Here is an 18028-nt window from a genome sequence, read left to right on the forward strand (position 1 = left end):
TTTTTAAATTTAATGTCAAAACATGTTTATTATTATGTTATCATGTTTTTATTATGTTTTATTGTGCTACGTTGCTGTATTTAGTTATGAAGGCTTAAATGCAGTTTGATTGATATTAATTAAAATGCACAACCAAAAAAACAGATTTTTGAAAAAGTTATCTCGTTTTGGAATCAAACTCTTCATATGATCACATACTGTAACATCATGATTGCTTTACTCTGATTCGTAAAGTTCAACACTCTATTTAGGATACATCAGCTTAATTTCAATTTACTTTGAGTGTCTCATCACTGTTGTCATAGCAACAGACAAACGTGTCACGGAGACTAGCAAATGCACTGCTTCAATTACAGAAATAAAAATAAATGTTGTTGCACTCTGCAAATGAGCGACTTCAAAAGAGAGCGAAACATAAAAACAAAGTAAAGAGCTTATTTCTAAATTGATGGCACCATCATGTGTAATGTTACCACCACTCAGTATATTCATTTGCGTGAGTGCAATAAGATTTGCTATCTGTGAAAGCATGCATCTAGTCCTCCCATGATTCCACATGTGATTCGAGCATCCTACCCTTGTGTTTTCTGGTACCAGTCGGCTCGGATAAGGTTCGAGGTAAGGATGATGACTCTGAATCCCTCCTCGTACCATAGCAGCATCATTTTCCTGCAAAGGCAACCATGACTAATCATTTAATTTTATCATAACACTTTCTTTCATTTGAGGCTTTTAACCAGTACAAAACACTACCTTTAGACACTATAAACACGTTTACCAAGTCCCAATTCATAATTATCCTGCATAAAAGCATTTGCTTTATCTAAAAGCAAGAGTTTTTATGTCAAGCAGTACAAAAGAAACATTGCGCTGAATGAGCCTGCAGCTTTGTTTTGTATTAATTATAAAGAGAACAGCATGTATTCGTCTATAGAGTCTATTTTGTGCTTTTGTGCAAAACATTTTTTATTGTACTTGAAATAAAGAGAAAGCTCTTTTTTTAATTTGGGAATGTTTGTAAAAGATTACAGTGCTGATCTTTTTGCACTTTTCTTTATTCTTTCTTAAAATGAATATCAAATAACACAAGCAATTTAATTTGATCCTCTGAAGTAAAAGAAAAATGCTCAATCCTGTTGTTGAATAAAACATGAAACATGCTTTGGAGAGAAAACAGTACTTTAGGAATACATCACATTAAAATTCAATACTGTGCCTGTTTACCATCTAATTTCTACTCATCAAAACAGATGCTCAGCTGATAATCTGCACATCCACATGAATTGCAGAGGGGTTAATACTCTCTTGAGTGGTTCAAGTACTACATCCTCTATGCATTTTACTGACTGCCCATAAGGAACAAATCTGAACACAGTATAAATGTAGATTAATGAAGAATAAATGATTACATTTTAGCGTACTGTATAATGCTTATGAACAAATATAAATATTTATACAATGCATTTTACATGATTAAAACGTATTTTTCTTTCCCACAGTTCAAGTTATTTTAAGGAAAAGTAAATAAAAAAGGTGAAATACTCACGTATGATGTGTGCCAAATGCAATGTCCAGTTTGGCCTGTTAAAAGCATAAGAAAGTCAAATTATACTACATACATTCAGCATTGCTTTATAAACTTTATAAACAAAGCTTATCCCAGTCCCGGACTAAAATGCATGTTTGATATATCTTAACATACAGTGAGGAAAACAAGTATTTGATCACCCTGCTATTTTGCAAGTTTTCCCACTTAGAAATCACCACTTAGAAATCATGGAGGGGTCTGAAATTGTCATAGAAAAAATGACAATGTATGATTTTTTTTACTATTTATTTACAGATAAGATATTTGCAAATAAGTATTTTGAACACCTGTCTATCAGCTAGAATTCTGCCCTCAAAGACCTGTTAGTCTGCCTTTAAAATGTCCACTCCATTATCCTAAATTAGATACACTGGTTTGAGGTTGTTAGCTGCATAAAGACACCTGTCTACCCCATACAATCAGTAAGAATTCAACTATTAACATGGCCAAGACCAAAAAGCTGTTCAAAGACATTAGAGACAAAATTGTACACCTCCACAAGGCTGGAAAGGGCTACGGGGAAATTGCCAAGCAGCTTGGTGAAAAAAGGTCCACTGTTGGAGCAATCATTAGAAAATTAAAGAAGCTAAACATGACTGTCAATCTCCCTCGGACTGGGGCCCCATGGAAGATCTCACCTCGTGGGGTCTCAATGATCTTAAGAAAGGAAATCAGCCCAGGACTACACGGGAGGAGCTGGTCAATGACCTGAAAAGAGGAACACCTTTTCCAAAGTTACTGTTGGTAATACACTAAGACATCATGGTTTGAAATCATGCATGGCACTGAAGGTTCCCCTGCTTAAACCAGCACATGTCCAGGCCCGTCTTAAGTTTGCCAATGACCATTTGGATGATCCAGAGGAGTCATGGGAGAAGGTCATGTGGTCAGATGAGACCAAAATAGAACTTTTTGGTCATAATTCCACTAAACGTATTTGGAGGAAGAAAAATGTTGAGTACCATCCCAAGAACACCATCCCTACTGTGAAGCATGGGGGTGGTAGCATCATGCTTTGGGGGTGTTTTTCTGCACATGGGACAAGGCGACTGCACTGTATTAAGAAGAGGATGACCGGGGTCATGTATTGCGAGATTTTGGGGAACAACCTCATTCCCTTAGTTAGAGCATTGACGATGGGTCGAGGCTGGGTCTTCCAACATGACAATGACCCGAAGCACACAGCCAGGATAACCAAGTGGAGGAGTGGGCCAAAATCCCTCCTGCAGTGTGTGCAAACCTGGTGAAAAACTACAGGAAACGTTTGACCTCTGTAATTGCAAACAAAGGCTACTGTACCAAATATTAACATTGACTTTCTCAGGTATTCAAATACTTATTTGCAGCTGTATCATACAAATAAATAGTTTAAAAATCATCCATTGTGATTTCTATTTTTTTTTAGATTATGTGTCTCAGAGTGGACATGCACCTACGATGACAATTTCAGACCCCTCCATGATTTCTAAGTGGGAGAACTTGCAAAATAGCAGGCTGTTCAAATACTTATTTTCCTCACTGTATGCTCAAATCGACCAGCTTATTGTGTGTGCTACGACTTTTATAAGCGATCCGGTGTAGGATTTCGGAAAGAAAAAAAAATCACCCAAAAAATCCCATTGACTTATCATCGCTTCAAAATTTGATAGGTCATAGCTGCGAGCAAGGATTTCGGAGAAACACAAGGGTTAAAACGTTTAAAGAGGCTAGCAGGCACTGTATGAACATATCTCAAAATGTGGTGCAAGTTGTACCCCTGGGTGGCAAATGCTGTCCGAAATCACCCCAATAGAAACACATGGTGAAGGAAATGATGGTGAAGCAATGCGGCTTTCCTACTATGATATCTAGTACATACAGGGCTTTTTTATGGAACATTCTGCAGCACAGTGTCACAGAGACAAGTGGGTGGGCTCATTTTACTCCGGCATCTAATCAGTCTCTCAGGGTCATCATGAAGGTATCAAACCACACACTAGCAACCATTGTGTGGACCCTAGTTGGATCATTTGACTTGTGGCTTGGAGTATAATCACTGGTGGATTACCTCCCTAGCCAACAAACAGAAGTACCCTAGCAACAGAATAACAAAGCCTATATCTCTGCATCAGAACATCATAGAGACATTGTGGTGGGCTCTTTTGAGTCAGGTTAACATTTTTGTAATATTTTGTTTCTCGAATTTTGCCATGGCACACACCACTTCACATTTTCTTCAGAAAATGTACCAATCTAGTAATAATTGTTATAGATAGGCATGGGCTGGGATAAGATTCTGGCGGTATGATAACCTTTAGCAAAAATACCACGATTTCACTATGTTGCGGTATTGCCATTGCAACACTAAAATGTGTTTTTTTCAAATGCCAAGTAAAAATAAAGCCTTTAAATTATAAGTAAACAATAAGGTACGAGAGGCTGTGCTGTATCGTGAATAAGTAGCGGCTAAAGGGCGTTGTTAGGCACGATGCGAAGCTGAGTGCCTGCAACCCCTTCAGCCGTTACTTATTCACGATACAGCACTTGCCTCGAGTACCTTATTGCTTTTATAAAACGGTTACCACACAATATTAAAGTAAAAAAAATATTAGTGCAACTTTCATGAAGTTAAATCAATAAAAGCATTCCTTCCGCTAGAAAAATAGTCCCTGACTGCGAACAACAACATGAAAGCTCAAATAAAAACAACAAACTGTTCTCAGACTTTGTCTCATTATATGTTTATGTGTTGCTAAGGGTGTTGCTAAGGGCGCAGTGATATTAAATAGAACCGTTGGGTAAAGCGGTCATAGCAGTGTTTTATTGTGAATAAAGCACACCTGTTGACCAATCAGAATCAAGGATTGGAACTAGCCGTTTTATAATATGCTTTTAAAAAATATATAATATTTCGTAATGTATATTAAATGTAAACATCAAATCAATCACATGACTTAACACAGCTAATACATTGGAGACGGTATCACAGGACATTTTAGTCGTTTTGAAACCTTGACTGTTTAAAACCTCGGTATACCTTGAAACCGGTAATCAGCCCATGCCTAGTTATAGATATATAAATAAAACATATAAACAGATTTATATTTTAAGTAGGAGGTCCCTTAACAAAGAATTCATCATTTGGGGGTCCTTGGCATCATAAAGTTTGAAAACCTCTGCCGACTACCATAAAGTTGAATGCTTCCCTCTAGTGGAATAAGAAGCTTATTGCAACTTTTTTGGTAAAAACGGCTAACTATAACAAAAAAGTTTGAGAGACCCATAACAAAACAAACCTGGCAGAAAGTAATATGTGGATATGGTTTGGCTTGCTCAATTAATCGAGCCTTGGCCTCTCGTTTGTCTCCATGAACAATCACGACTGGTTTGTCTCTAAAAAACAAGAAGAAACAATATTGCTTTGGCATTCGATAATGTTGTTGTCCCTGCATGTGCCAGATGACAAATGCACTGATTTTCTTTAAAGTCTTATAATGATGAATGCTTGTAAATGAGAGATGCACTTTTACCTAAATTCTGGAGGATACTGCTCCACCATCCATGGAATGTCAAAGCAGTAATTGAACTACAAAAGAAGAAAGTGGTGGGTCAACAAGAAAAAAAACTGTGTACACAGTTTCTCATCCTCTTATACAATACCTGCACAGACTCTTTCAGCATCCCAAACATAGGAGAAAGTATCTCTATTTACAAGAAAGAAAGACAGATAGGAGAATGATTACACAACATTATTCTTTTATATATAATCCTGATTAGAAAGATACTTACATACCTTTGATATGCAGTGCTCCAGTATTGAACTTTTTCTGTATCCCAGTGACTTTGTTTAAATAAAAGCGGTACATGTCATTCATTGACAAGTTGGTTTCGAAGAAATCAGCAGGCTCTTCTTTATAATAACAGGCGCCGTGAGGGCTCGGAGGACGTGTGTGTTCGGTTTTCTTCTTTTTGGGACTTACATTCACTTTCTTGGGTTCATTTTTTGGGACAGATGGTCGGGTTTCTTCATCATCACTGCTGGAGAGGTTCCAGCCTCCTTCATCTGTCTCTCTCTTTCGCTTTAAAGCAGGTGAGGGATTGCTTTCATATTTCACAGGGTTTATTTGGTTTCCATGTGCTGCTTGTCTAGCTTCGGATCCGATGGAGGGAGCAGACGGTTCTTTTACATGGTTAACATTCACATTTGGACTCTGCTCAGGTTTTTGTTCAAGAATGGTGGTGATCTTACTGGGTTTGCTTTCTAAATTAGGTTTAATACTTGGTGTGACTGAGGGTTTTTGAGGGGTTGGGGGTATGATGTTGTCCTCTTCTTCACTATCTGATATACTCCACCTGCCATGTTGACTCTCCTGAGACATTTCTGCTTTAACTGTGGGGCACAAGACATTTTTTTCTTAACATGGTTAAAAACTGCAGTATTTTTTATTTATTGTGCAAATTAAGTTTTGCAAAAATGTGTAAATTTCACCTGACATGAGCCGTCAGATTTTGCCTATCATGGGCATCTCTGACCACCAGACATTCATTGATAGGGCATTTAAAAAAACATACTGTATGTGAATTTACTTAAAATGCATTGTTAATGCAAGACTTATTAAGACTAATTATAACCATTAAACACACTGTGCAGTGCGCGCTGTGACATGCTAGGATCTGTAATTCAATCAATGGGAAATAAATGTAAACTTACAGGGAGACGGGAAGATGGACGTACACGATAACGTTAACAGGACAATAACTAAAACGTAAACTTATATATAGGAAGCTGAGCGATGTATAAATACCGGTATAGCTACAATCGTGTCAATAGAAAGTTTCTTGTGTTTTCATTCTTCATACAAAAACAAATTTCATTCTCCATGTGTAGTAGAAACAGCGCCAAATCACTACAATGTTTTTCAAAATAAAAGTCCCAGTGAGTTATCGACCTACTGTTTATTCTTATGTATGCCTGGGTTTTTATCTCACTGACAGTATTAAACAACTTCATAACTGTTTATTTATTAATTATATAAAAATTCAAAATGGCATTATGTCATTTACCAGGGTTAAGAACAAGATTGCTTCTACTTAAATTTGAAAAGAGTTTTAACAGAATATAACATCTAGATAAAACTACATCTAAAATGAAAACATGGTTTGCTTTTACTAAATTTACATCTATGTATAAAATATTTAACCAGTAGCAGACTAAAAAGTATGTAAGACCTCTATTTTGGAAATAACTGACTGTTTTTCCTGGTTTGTGCCCACGTTTCGAGTATCCAATCAGCGTCTCGAGTACTGAGAGCTGAAAACCAATCGGTTCCGTTGATGTGGTTTCTATGCACATTATCTACAACTTTCCAGAATATTTCGGATATTTATATATGGTATAATTCAGGTCATTTCTGGAAGAATGACAAGCTTTAAGACTGGGAGAGAAATTAGCGATGCCGACAGGAAAAAATTTGAGACGGTAAGTCTGGTTGATTTTGTTTACAAAGCACAGAGATTGTATGAGTTTACAGCTTGTAAAACAGATTTGCTATATATTTTTTAACGTTAGATATCTGGAAACAGACAATGTTATGAATGTTAAGATGTCATCAATTCAATATTGTGGAAAATAGTTTTAAAGTTACAGGACTGAAACTGTCGTAATGCAATTCAGGCTACCTTTGTTTCAAGCCTTGCGTTAAAGCAAACTAATGTTAAAATATACATTTTAAATGTAAACGTATACATTTGGTGTTGTCATTAAAAATTAAACGTGTAATTAATATTGTTTTGCGGGAAAAATGTCCCGCCCGAACAGGGACTTGAACCCTGGACCCTCAGATTAAAAGTCTGATGCTCTACCGACTGAGCTATCCGGGCTTCGAAAAGTCGCGTAATGTGAAGCCCTCAAAACTAATTCTCAGTCTCATTCTCATGACGGGTTCATGATATAACGACTGCGAATCCTAGCCTAGTTAAAGTTAAGTTCATACATATCTCTTAAAATACTTATACTTTCCTCTATCTGCACTCCACTGTAACGTATTCACAAATCATTGTCAAATTAAATTGTTAAAACTCTAAATATAATATCCATGTTGTTTCTTTAGGTTTTTCATCAGTCTGATCTGGGCAGGAAAGGTTATTTATCCCGAGAAGATCTTAAGGTAGCAGTGGTCATGTTATTCGGATATAAACCATCGAAGGTAAATTAAAAATAAAATACTGTAACCACATACGTACTGTTTTTTAGCTTACATATTGCCCTTAATATCTTAAATATATTTGCTTTGTATGTGGGTTTTTGTATTTTAAAATGATATGGCCTAAAGCTCCTTACTTTTGAATAACATTTCATTCATTCATCATTTTTTTTTACTATGACCAAAGCCGTGACCACTTTCCAAGACTGTCGGAGTTGGCCCCCTAGTGGCAGTCATGCGTGCGAGGTGAAAATTATTTATCAGTGGCAGTCATGCGTGCGAGGTGAAAATTATTTATCATTTTTTGTTTAACTTTATCAGTAACACTTGAATCCTCTAAAACGATTTATTATTGATACGTAATGAGGCAATGAAAGCTCTTACGCTTGAACAAGCGTCTCTCCCATGTTGGCACAGATACAATCAAACTGAAAGTTCATTACGACTGCCACAGTGCCACGAGGGGGCGAACTTTGCGCGTGGTCTGAACTACCAGAATGTGAACATGCGCAATGCTTTCGCGCTCTTTGAAGCTTCAATTTTGAGATCTGACCAAAAGTTGACGTATCTTCATAACACAGGACAATAATCGTGGAAGAACGTTTGAAAAACATGCATATCTGTATGTTATAGTGTTTTAACACATTTCTTTTGCTTGATAGAAAGCAAAATGAGCACGTATTACGTGTATTAAACACGTAGACTGTTATTCTATAACATTCATAGCTTACAGATCACAGCCCTAGAGAGACAACAAATAAAAAACATTTAAATGTATTATTATTAAAGTGTTTGTATTATAGGTATATTGAAATGGTAATTTTATATTTTCTCTTGCAGTCGGAGACAGATATGCTGATGGAGTCTGGCTTTTATAAGGACTGGCCAGGTATGTCTGATATTAAATCATTTCCTTTTTGTTTTAGTTAAAATACAAACCTACATTTCAGTGTATGTAGGCCTTTTCTTCAGTTGCAGTGTGTCAAGTTCAATTAGTCTCTAGGTTATCCAATTATTATTTAAATCATCCAATGTGTCATGTGATAAACAAACCTGAATCAATGAATAGGTTTCCTTAAGCCACATTTAATGTGTTGTATGTCCATAATATGGTTTACTCTTACTGTATTGCTTAAAAAGCACCCACCTACTTCAGTTCAGTGCTGTTGTAGGATTCACCTTCTGGTTGATGTTTAACCCACAGTAATGTGCACTTCTGATTCTGATTAAATATGTTTAAATCTGATTTTTATACCAATTATGCAGATTAGAAGAAAAAGAAGCCTGACTTAGATGCTGTGTAATCTTTTTACATATTGCCAGTAATGAAATCCTGAAAAACAACGGTATACACTCACCTAAAGGATTATTAGGAACGCCTGTTCAATTTCTCATTAATGCAATTATCTAATCAACCAATCACATGGCAGTTGCTTTAATGCATTTAGGGGTGTGGTCCTGGTCAAGACAATCTCCTGAACTCCAAACTGAATGTCAGAATGGGAAAGGTGATTTAAGCAATTTTGAGCATGGCATGGTTGTTGGTGCCAGACGGGCCGGTCTGAGTATTTCATAATCTGCTCATTTACTGGGATTTTCACGCACAACCATTTCTAGGGCTTACAAAGAATGATGTGAAAAGGGAAAAACATCCAGTATGCAGCAGTCCTGTGGGCGAAAATGCCTTGTTGATGCTAGAGGTCAGAGGAGAATGGGCCAACTGATTCAAGCTGATAGAAGAGCAATTTTGACTGAAATAACCACTCGTTACATCCGAGGTATGCAGCAAAGCATCTGTGAAGCCACAACACGCACAGCCCTGAGGCCAAGGCCGCCTTAATGCACGGGCTTACCTGGGCTGAAGCCCAGGGGCCTCCGAAGTTCAAGGGCCTCCCATGTTCGCGTTCATGATGAGCTGAAAATGTCATTTTGTTTTGTAACTTGTCAGGTTTTCTGTCAGTCACTCTAATTGCACGTTACATGTCTGCTGATTGGTGCGTTGTAACTTACCGTAAAATAAAATATCAGACGTAACAGATTTTTCTATTCCGCGTAATGTAATTAAGTGTGCGTTGTGAACTTGACCTTCCTGCATGTTAAACTGAGTGTGACAGAGAAACGGGAAATAATCCACCAACAAATGAAAGAGTCATTTCTGAAATTTCATAATAAGCACCAGTGATGTGCAGGTCTCTCTCTCTTTCGCGCGCGTGCTCGCTCTCTCTCTCTCTTTCGCGCGCGTGCTCGCTCTCTCTGTGCTCGTGACGTGCAGCTGAGTCTCTGGCATGCAGAAGTCTCTCCAAGCGTGCGCAAGAAACGTTGCCGCTAAATAAAGAAAAGAGTTCCCGCACATAATGCTGTTAGTTGTTATAGTTTACTCGCGTTTATATCAGTGACGTGTGCGCAGCTGGAGCGATGAAGTTTGACGCGACGTTAGCTCACAGTACACACATCTGTTGGTTTAGATTAGAAAAACGACAGAGATGCAACGGTAAAGGTGCAAGTCTAGAAAGTAAAGAGCGACAAGACCATCTTAAATGATCATCCCCTGATAGCACCATTCATATTTATAATCTCCTTATCTAAAGATCTTATACAGGTATGTTTTGTGCATATTCATGCTTGATATGCTTATGTATGCATAAATACTAAATACAATGCATACTATATCTTCAATAGCCTACAAAATAAATAACTGATTAAAAAATAAGATTTTGTCTATAAAGACTTATCTTTTGTTATCATTAATGCATTTTCACTTTAAAACTAACTTTAACTTATTATATGCTTAAAACTGTGCTGAGCATTTGGTTAGTGAGTGACAATGAATTTTCTGCAAATTTGTATATTCCAAAAACTATATAAACATAAAGCTTATAAACATATATACTTTCACACATTTTGGTTTTATTATCACCACATGTTGCTGTGTGTGGTTGTTAAATAAAGTGTCTTGTGTTTATGCTCAAGTAGGCTCAGTGATATGTTAATAATGATATTATGGTGTTTTCTGGGTCAACGAGGGAAAACTCACTGTTGTATGTCTCGAAAGAAACTAATGCATTTTGTAATGTGGATTACCTAGATATTACACTTAAAAAAACTATAAATCGAGGGTATGGGGGGCCTACAAAACCTCTCAGCCCCAGGGCCTCACATTAGGTTAAGGCGGCCCTGCCTGAGGCGGATGGGCTACAACAGCAGAAGACCCCACCGGATAGTATACCACTCATCTCCACTACAAATAGGAAAAAGAGGCTACAATTTTTCAAGAGCTCACCAAAATTGGACAGTTGAAGACTGGAAAAATGTCGCCTGGTCTGATGAGTCTCGATTTCTGTTGAGACATTCAGATGGTTGGGTCAGAATTTGTTTTTTAACAGAATGAGAACATGGAGCCATCATGCCTTGTTACCACTGTGCATTCTGGTGATGTTGGTGTAATGGTGTGGGGGATGTTTTCTTGGCACACCTTAGGCCCCTTAGTGCTAATTGGGCTTCGTTTAAATGCCATGGCCTACCTGAGCATTGTTTCTGACCATGTCCATCTCTTTATGACCATCCTCTGATGGCTACTTCCAGCCGGATAATGCATCATGTCACAAGGCTTGAATCATTTCAAATTGGTTTCTTGAACATGACAATGATTTCCCTGTACTAAAATGGCCCCCACAGTCACCAGCTCTCAACCCAATAGAGCATCTTTGGGATGTGGTGGAACGGGAGCTTCATGCCCTGGATGTGCATCCCACAAATCTCCATCAACTGCAAGATGGTATCATATCAATATGGGCCAACTTTTCTAAAGAATGCTTTCAGCACCTTGTTGAATCAATGCCACGTAGAATTAAGGCAGTTCTGAAGGCGAAAGGGGTCAAACACAGTATTAGTATGGTGTTCCTAATAATCCTTTAGGTGAGTGTATAATGTTGCTGTAAAATGCATACAGGATTTCTACAGGGCCTTGTGACAGACAGAAACACTGCAGAAAGACATTAAATGGTTAAAGACTTAGATTAGTAAGTAATATGTTTCTTGTTTTATCCCACAAGCAAATTGCTTTGTATGCTGCCCTGTGGGAAAGCAAAAGATAATCTAGTTAAAGTGTCATTCTCGGTGTGATGAAATTTTCCACCATTATATCTTGCTCAGAGCAGATTGTGAATTAAATTGCCCCTCTTTTTTGAATTTCATGTGATTCCTAAATTAGTAATGGTTGGGCAGCAAGGGTGGCTGGTGGTAATGTGGGAGACTTGACTAGACAAGGCTCATCGCACAGAAAAGAGGCCACTTAGGGCTTTAGCGCTACACAGCATTAACAATACTACTGCCACTTAGCCCTTCCCTTTTCACTTGTGAAATAAGAAACTTGTTATACGTACAATGCATTAGTACTGAACTCTGTGACATTTTGGTGTGAAGCGTCATCTGGTGTTTATGCCTTTCAAATTTAAAAAAGACCCCTGCGTTTTAAATTGCCGTCAGAATTACCCTGATGCAAACATGGGCATCAGAAAAGCCAGGCTTTAGAAATGAAGAGTTTGGTTCCAAAACGTGATAAACGCCATTTTTGAAAAAAATTAGTTACTGCCGAAATCAGTATTATATCAGGTCAGTATTTAAAAGTAAATTCTTAATTTTACGCAAAATCCAATATCCGTTGTGTTATTCTGTCATCTTTTCTCCCTTTTTTCCCAAAACGCGATAAACGCCAGTCCTCCTTTTCTACAGAATGCAATAAATCCGCTCCACAAATTACAGCGCACCATTCCACGCAATGTAAACAAACAATGGCGGCACGTTGAATACATGGAATCCTATTTTTCCTCATCTACTTTTTACTTTGTGATCAACAAACAAAAACAAAATAATACTTTAATTGCATTGCTAAACCTGTGATGGTTTTCTGTGACGGGAAAGAAATGTAAGCCATCAACATCTAATAATTTACGTGAGAGGCACTCGGGAGACTGGTGCTTGTTCTCAAGCTTCTCATGCTAACACATTGACCTCAGGGCATCTTATGAAAAACTTTACATTATTTTACTCAAAGTCAATGAAAATCGAGCAGGACCAAAACATTTTACAGCTGATCACTGTGAAAAATGTTAAGCGACGATGTCAAGTATAACCGCATCAATGAGAGTATTCTTAATATGACAAAGTAAGTGTTTTGATAAATGCCATTAATGTTTATTTTTTTATTCAGTGTATACCATTGTTCAACTAAATGAATATAACATGGCAAAGATGAATGCACATTTATACATTGATTGAATAGGTTTATAGCATTTTGGAAAAAAAAACTGTCATATATTTATTGCATTTTGTGGAAAAAATAATTAGTTTTTATCAAGTTTTATCAAATCAAAATCAAGTTATGGATTTGATTTTTTTTATGTTTTTATAACCTAAAGATGCTGTGTGAAAGTTTGTAACAGAAAATAGTGGTTTTCATCTTGTCACTTTATTGGTATAGAAAACACGTTATTACAGAAATTTGTCAAAATGGATTTATTGTGTTTTGGAACCACACTCTTCAAATATTTGATAATGATGTGCCTTGATTTGAAAATCGAAATGAGTACCTTTCCCCCCAAACAAACACCTGATAAACCAGAATGGGGCAACTGATAAGATCTGAAATTTATCTCCAAAGGATCTGTTGGCAGGAAAAAAATAATTTCGATTGAAGTTGTTTATGCAACATGTACTTATTATTCAAAATCCATAAAATATTTTGTATTCAAATATATCATGATGTAGAGAAGAGGAGAAATAGCAAAGAAAGAGGAGAAACAGACAGGTAGTAAAGACTATATAGTTCAGAAAGTTGTATCACGGTGAAGGGCAGCCTATCCTGATTTGGCAGAAAGATGTCTTTTAAAGAGGTCTGAATGCTCTTCCTCTTGTATTTATTGCCAAATATTCTGTCCTGAATGTATGCAAGGTATGTTTATGGTGCCTTAGGACTAGGAGAGAGGCAGAATAAACAGCTCTTGTTTTCGTTGTAATAAAAGTAGAGAGCAATCTGGCTGGTTAGGTGCACTGTGCATCTATAAAAATAAATTACTATTTAATTTAAGTAATAATTTAATAGATATCTACATAATCATAACAGACACAATCATCTCTTTTGTGTATCTCTATGGGCCAAAGATGTCCTAATTCTCTTAAAGTTTGGCAGCACACACTGGATAAATGTGGCAATATCCTATAATTATTATTAGTGGAAATAGCAACTACATTGCATTGCAGATACGACCTAACAACACCTTGGCAACCACATGGCAGCCACCCAGAATAGATTTACATGGCATTAAGATTTATTTATTTAGCAGTCACTTTTATCCAAAATTATTTAGAAATTAGTAATGCATGATGTGCAATAGGGCTTGATAACTTGCTAAATGGTACGATGTGCAACACAATAATCCTTTAAGTTTGTCAAATAAATCTGAATAACAATATATTTAAAAACTGAAAATGATTTATCAACATACACGTTTTACTTTCTTTTTATGGAAAAAAAGCATTGCATCTCATCAGTCTCTCTTATATAAAACATACATTTTTGAAGTATTCAAATAATTCAGTTATTTATTGCAAATCCTTGCCATATGTGTATTGCGATATGCACATTTGCGATGTTTATGGACTTGATTTATCTCGCTGCCCTAATGCACAAATGGAGGCAGTAACATAAGAAGTGCTGCCATAAAATGTACAAAGATTGTTAGAGTAATACCAGCCTGACGGCTAATTCATATTAATTTGTACAATCATTAATCATGATAAAATGTGTGCTCATTAGAAAAAAGCAACAATGAAGCCCCACCCCTAAATCCAATGTTGCTGTGGTAAAAAACAAATCATACTAAAACTTTAAAATGAGATTATACACTGTAAAACAAAATCCTTGTTGCACTTCAATTTACAATTTAATTCAACTTTCTTTACTAGTGACAAGTTGTTGTGAATTATCTTAAGTTATTTCAACTTTATTTACTTTATTTTTATAATTTCAACTTCTCACTAAAGTAAGTTGAAATTAATTGTAATTTCAAGTTGATTAAACGTAAAAATGTAAGTTCATATGAATAAGCCACCTTGTGAAATATTTATGAATTGCAGTGAGATTGCGTTGGAAATACAGACTTATGCTGCTTTCAGACCAGCCGCGGTAGAGGCGTAAAGTGCAAGTGATTTCAATGTTAAGTCAATGTGAAGACGCGTTGACGCACGTCTGGAGGTCTCGCGGCGTTAATGTTCATGCAAATTGAAGGTTGCCGCGGCAAGAGCGTGAGTTGACATGCTGCATTAACCAATCAGGAGCTTGCTCTAGTAGTGACGTGATTACAGAAAGAGAGCGGAGTCGCAGAAGCCCCTCCCATGATGCGAATTTCTGCGTGAATGTCTCGATGACTAGAATTTCACACGCGAATGTCTCGATGACTAGAATTTCACACGCGAATGAAGCGAGTAAACTGAAAATGTTCAAGCGGCAAACTAGACGCAATTTTAATGCCTCAAACGCGGTTGAGGCGTCAAGCGGGAGTGATTTCAATGTAAAGACGCGTTGAAGCGCGTCTGAAGGTCTCGCTGAGTGAATGAGGCGTTTAGCGCTGGAAACGCGCTAGTTGAAAAATCGGAACTTTGCGTTAACCAATCAGGAGCTTGCTCTAGTAGTGACGTGATTACAGGAAGCGAGCAGACTCCCAGAATCTCCTCCCATGACTAGCGTGCGGCTCTCACGCGCAAATGAAGAGAGTACACTTAAAATTTTCAAGTGTCCAACTACGCATGGTAGACGCGAATTCGACCCCTCAAACACGTCTAGTGTGAACGCAAATGAAACCTTATACAAAACACCTTAGAAACATGTTTTGCCAGGGCACACCACTTACATTCTGTTCTTGAAAAAAAAACAAGTAATCACTTGTTGTGTCTAAAAAGAAATCTATTCTGTGTTACTCTTTTATCAATGCTCTGTTAGGTGTGAGGTTCCCAATGGACGTTTTACAGTGTATGCTTTGGCATGGCTCGTGTAGTGGAGCCATCATTCCTGTTCCTGGATCTCTTAATTAATTTGTGCCTTTCCCGAAAGAGATGTATCCTCAGTTTTCCCACCCATCAATGTCAACATACGTGGCCCACCCAGATCATCCTGTTAAACTCCTTCTATATGTTTGGTATCTCCACAAGGCTGTCTAGAACTCCCCGGCCTGCCTTTTTCATCTCAATAACAGCACTCAGAGAAAAAATGACTACCCTGCAGGCAAGAGGCAAAGATATTACTCCTTTAAACACAGTGCTTCAGAGGACTGCCATGTAAAGGCAGAGTATGCACTTCAGAGAAGAGCTTTGTAATAATAAACCCCTCTCTCTCTCTTTCTCTCTCTCTCTCTCTCTCTTTCTCTCTCTCTCTCTGAAAGGGGTCCCACTGAATCAGTTTACGTCTCTCATGGGGTGGAAGATGTCAGCAGAAGATCCGTATGAGAAGATGAGGCAGATCTTCAGTGCCTTTGATTTTCACTGTACGTTCCTCTTTTCTACCTTTCTATCTCAATGCACTTTTGGTAGGGTTGATACAAAATCAGTGTGTCATGGTTGTCATCTGTCTACACTTTATGACAGACTTTTATTTATGGGTAAAGTGTAGGTTGTAGATACAACAAGTTAAACACCTGTGTGTGTCATTTCTTTCTTTATGTTTTTTTTTTTTTTTTTAATTAAAATGTTTGTGGCTTTAGGTTTGGTTGTGATATCCATTGCATTGTTTAAATGTGATTGCAGTATATAACCAATAATACATTTTGATAAGGACATCAAAGGGTAAGACACATTCTCGTATTACCTCAGAAGAGGGCGCCATGTGTCCTGTTTTATATCAGTTTTACTAATGTGCTATGAACGTACTCCCTACTGGAGTTTTTCATTCATACCAAAAACAAACCTTTGTTTTTGTGCTTTATTTATTAGCTTTTTTTCTAATTAGATCTTCAGCTGAAAGTTTTTTTTTTAAAACTCAATAGAAAACAAAACATACATCCTTTATAGTCTCTCCTTCTGAAGTACCTTTATGTCCCCAATTATGCCATTGTCTGAAATGTATAGTGCCTGTACTAGCATTTGTGTAGATACACAGTAAAATGGGTCTCATGGTCTCTGTGGATTGTTCAACCCTGCAACTGTTTGTTGGAGACAAATATATTAGCAACTAATTAATTTTGTTACAGAAATAATTTAAGTATGTTAAAAGTAACCACCGGAGGGGGGTATGAAACGATCCTGACTGAATCTGCTCACAATGGTCAATATAACTTATTTCATTAACCTGACTGACCTATCATTAAGGACTTTATAGATGTTCAAGTCCGCCTCATTTTTGTTTTAGCATCACCCAAAGCTCTTGTATCTCATTGGCTTTAAAATACTGTATCTCTAATCAGACTTTGCAGCATTTACATCCTTCCCGCACCTAAAATAGTCTTGGCAATTTCAAAAGTACCAGCCTTTTAAAAATACAGGCACTTTTTTAATTAGAATTGTGAATGTTAATGAACCATCAAATTCATCTCGAGGACCAAATTGCTGTGAGCGAGTTCACTCAACCCTTGTTTGAATTCTGAGCTACCTGAAAATGAGCTAATTTTAGACGAGAGATTGGAAGTCTTGATTCTGACTGGCTGCTTGGCTGCGGTCTTAACTGTATATATCAGCGCTGACAAATGATACAGCTTTGAAATGTACGTCCATATTAAATTTTGAAGAGATTTGCTTCCCTTTAGGCAGCTGGAAACATGAATGGCAACTGCTAGGCAGGTGTTCTCCAACTGCTCTTACATGCTTGCAGTGTCTTAATAAATCCAACCGTTCTCAGATTGATTGTCTTTGTTCCTCTGCCAGCTAAGCTTAAACGCACTGTCCTGGCTTTCTTTGTCCCTGTCAGCTTGCCAACAGCAGCAAGTCCCCTTCAATCTGCGTCTGAACAGTCTGCGCAGGATGAGATGTTTGACTGTTTCATCTGCACCGTCACCCCCGTCTTCATCTTCAATGGGGACACGTTGGAAGCTAAAGCGCGCTGAAGTGCATCACTCCCATTCACTGCCGAAGCAGCAGCTCGTCCAGTGACATAGCACGTGCTGTGCAGTTAAAACCTCGCCCATTCTGACCCAGTGTAAATGTGAGCAACGCTTCCCGTCGAAATAGGTGTAAACTTTTTATGCTCAAAATATTTTTGTCTAATGCCCTTTTT

The 18028-nt window shown here is 37.4% G+C and overlaps 2 protein-coding genes and 1 non-coding gene across 10 annotated transcripts in view; 1 reads left to right on the top strand and 2 right to left on the bottom strand.

The window, feature by feature from the left end:
- tdp1 (tyrosyl-DNA phosphodiesterase 1) overlaps positions 1 to 6456 on the bottom strand; it is a 64096-nt gene extending 57640 nt beyond the window's left edge. The window contains exons 1-7 of one of the 2 annotated variants that reach the window (XM_055172128.2): positions 6279 to 6456; positions 5361 to 5957; positions 5228 to 5271; positions 5098 to 5153; positions 4864 to 4960; positions 1547 to 1581; positions 577 to 669 (exon numbers count right to left, since the gene is read on the bottom strand). In XM_055172128.2, the coding sequence (XP_055028103.2) occupies positions 577 to 669; positions 1547 to 1581; positions 4864 to 4960; positions 5098 to 5153; positions 5228 to 5271; positions 5361 to 5946 (911 nt within the window). In that variant the 5' untranslated portion in view covers positions 5947 to 5957; positions 6279 to 6456. Of the gene's footprint in view, positions 1 to 576; positions 670 to 1546; positions 1582 to 4863; positions 4961 to 5097; positions 5154 to 5227; positions 5272 to 5360; positions 5958 to 6056; positions 6190 to 6278 lie in introns of those variants that run through there. The other variant, XM_073869279.1, reaches the window with a different exon arrangement.
- Positions 6457 to 6841: 385 nt separating this feature from the next.
- The window catches only part of efcab11 (EF-hand calcium binding domain 11), a 90204-nt gene continuing 79017 nt past the window's right edge, over positions 6842 to 18028 (top strand). The window contains exons 1-5 of one of the 7 annotated variants that reach the window (XR_012370399.1): positions 6842 to 7046; positions 7678 to 7773; positions 8611 to 8659; positions 16206 to 16307; positions 17723 to 17956. Coding sequence is in view for 5 of the 7 variants with exons in the window: in XM_055172130.2 (XP_055028105.2) it covers positions 6987 to 7046; positions 7678 to 7773; positions 8611 to 8659; positions 16206 to 16307; positions 17723 to 17904 (489 nt within the window). In the remaining 2 variants the exon portion in view is untranslated. Of the gene's footprint in view, positions 7047 to 7677; positions 7774 to 8610; positions 8660 to 16205; positions 16308 to 17722; positions 17982 to 18028 lie in introns of those variants that run through there. The other 6 variants (XM_055172130.2, XM_055172131.2, XM_055172134.2 and 3 more) reach the window with 6 other exon arrangements.
- On the bottom strand, positions 7375 to 7447 carry trnak-uuu (transfer RNA lysine (anticodon UUU)). Its single transcript has one exon. It is a non-coding gene; the product is annotated as a tRNA-Lys (tRNA).

The sequence above is a fragment of the Misgurnus anguillicaudatus genome, chromosome 7, assembly GCF_027580225.2.
Source record: "Misgurnus anguillicaudatus chromosome 7, ASM2758022v2, whole genome shotgun sequence".
Taxonomy (NCBI): Eukaryota; Metazoa; Chordata; class Actinopteri; order Cypriniformes; family Cobitidae; genus Misgurnus; species Misgurnus anguillicaudatus.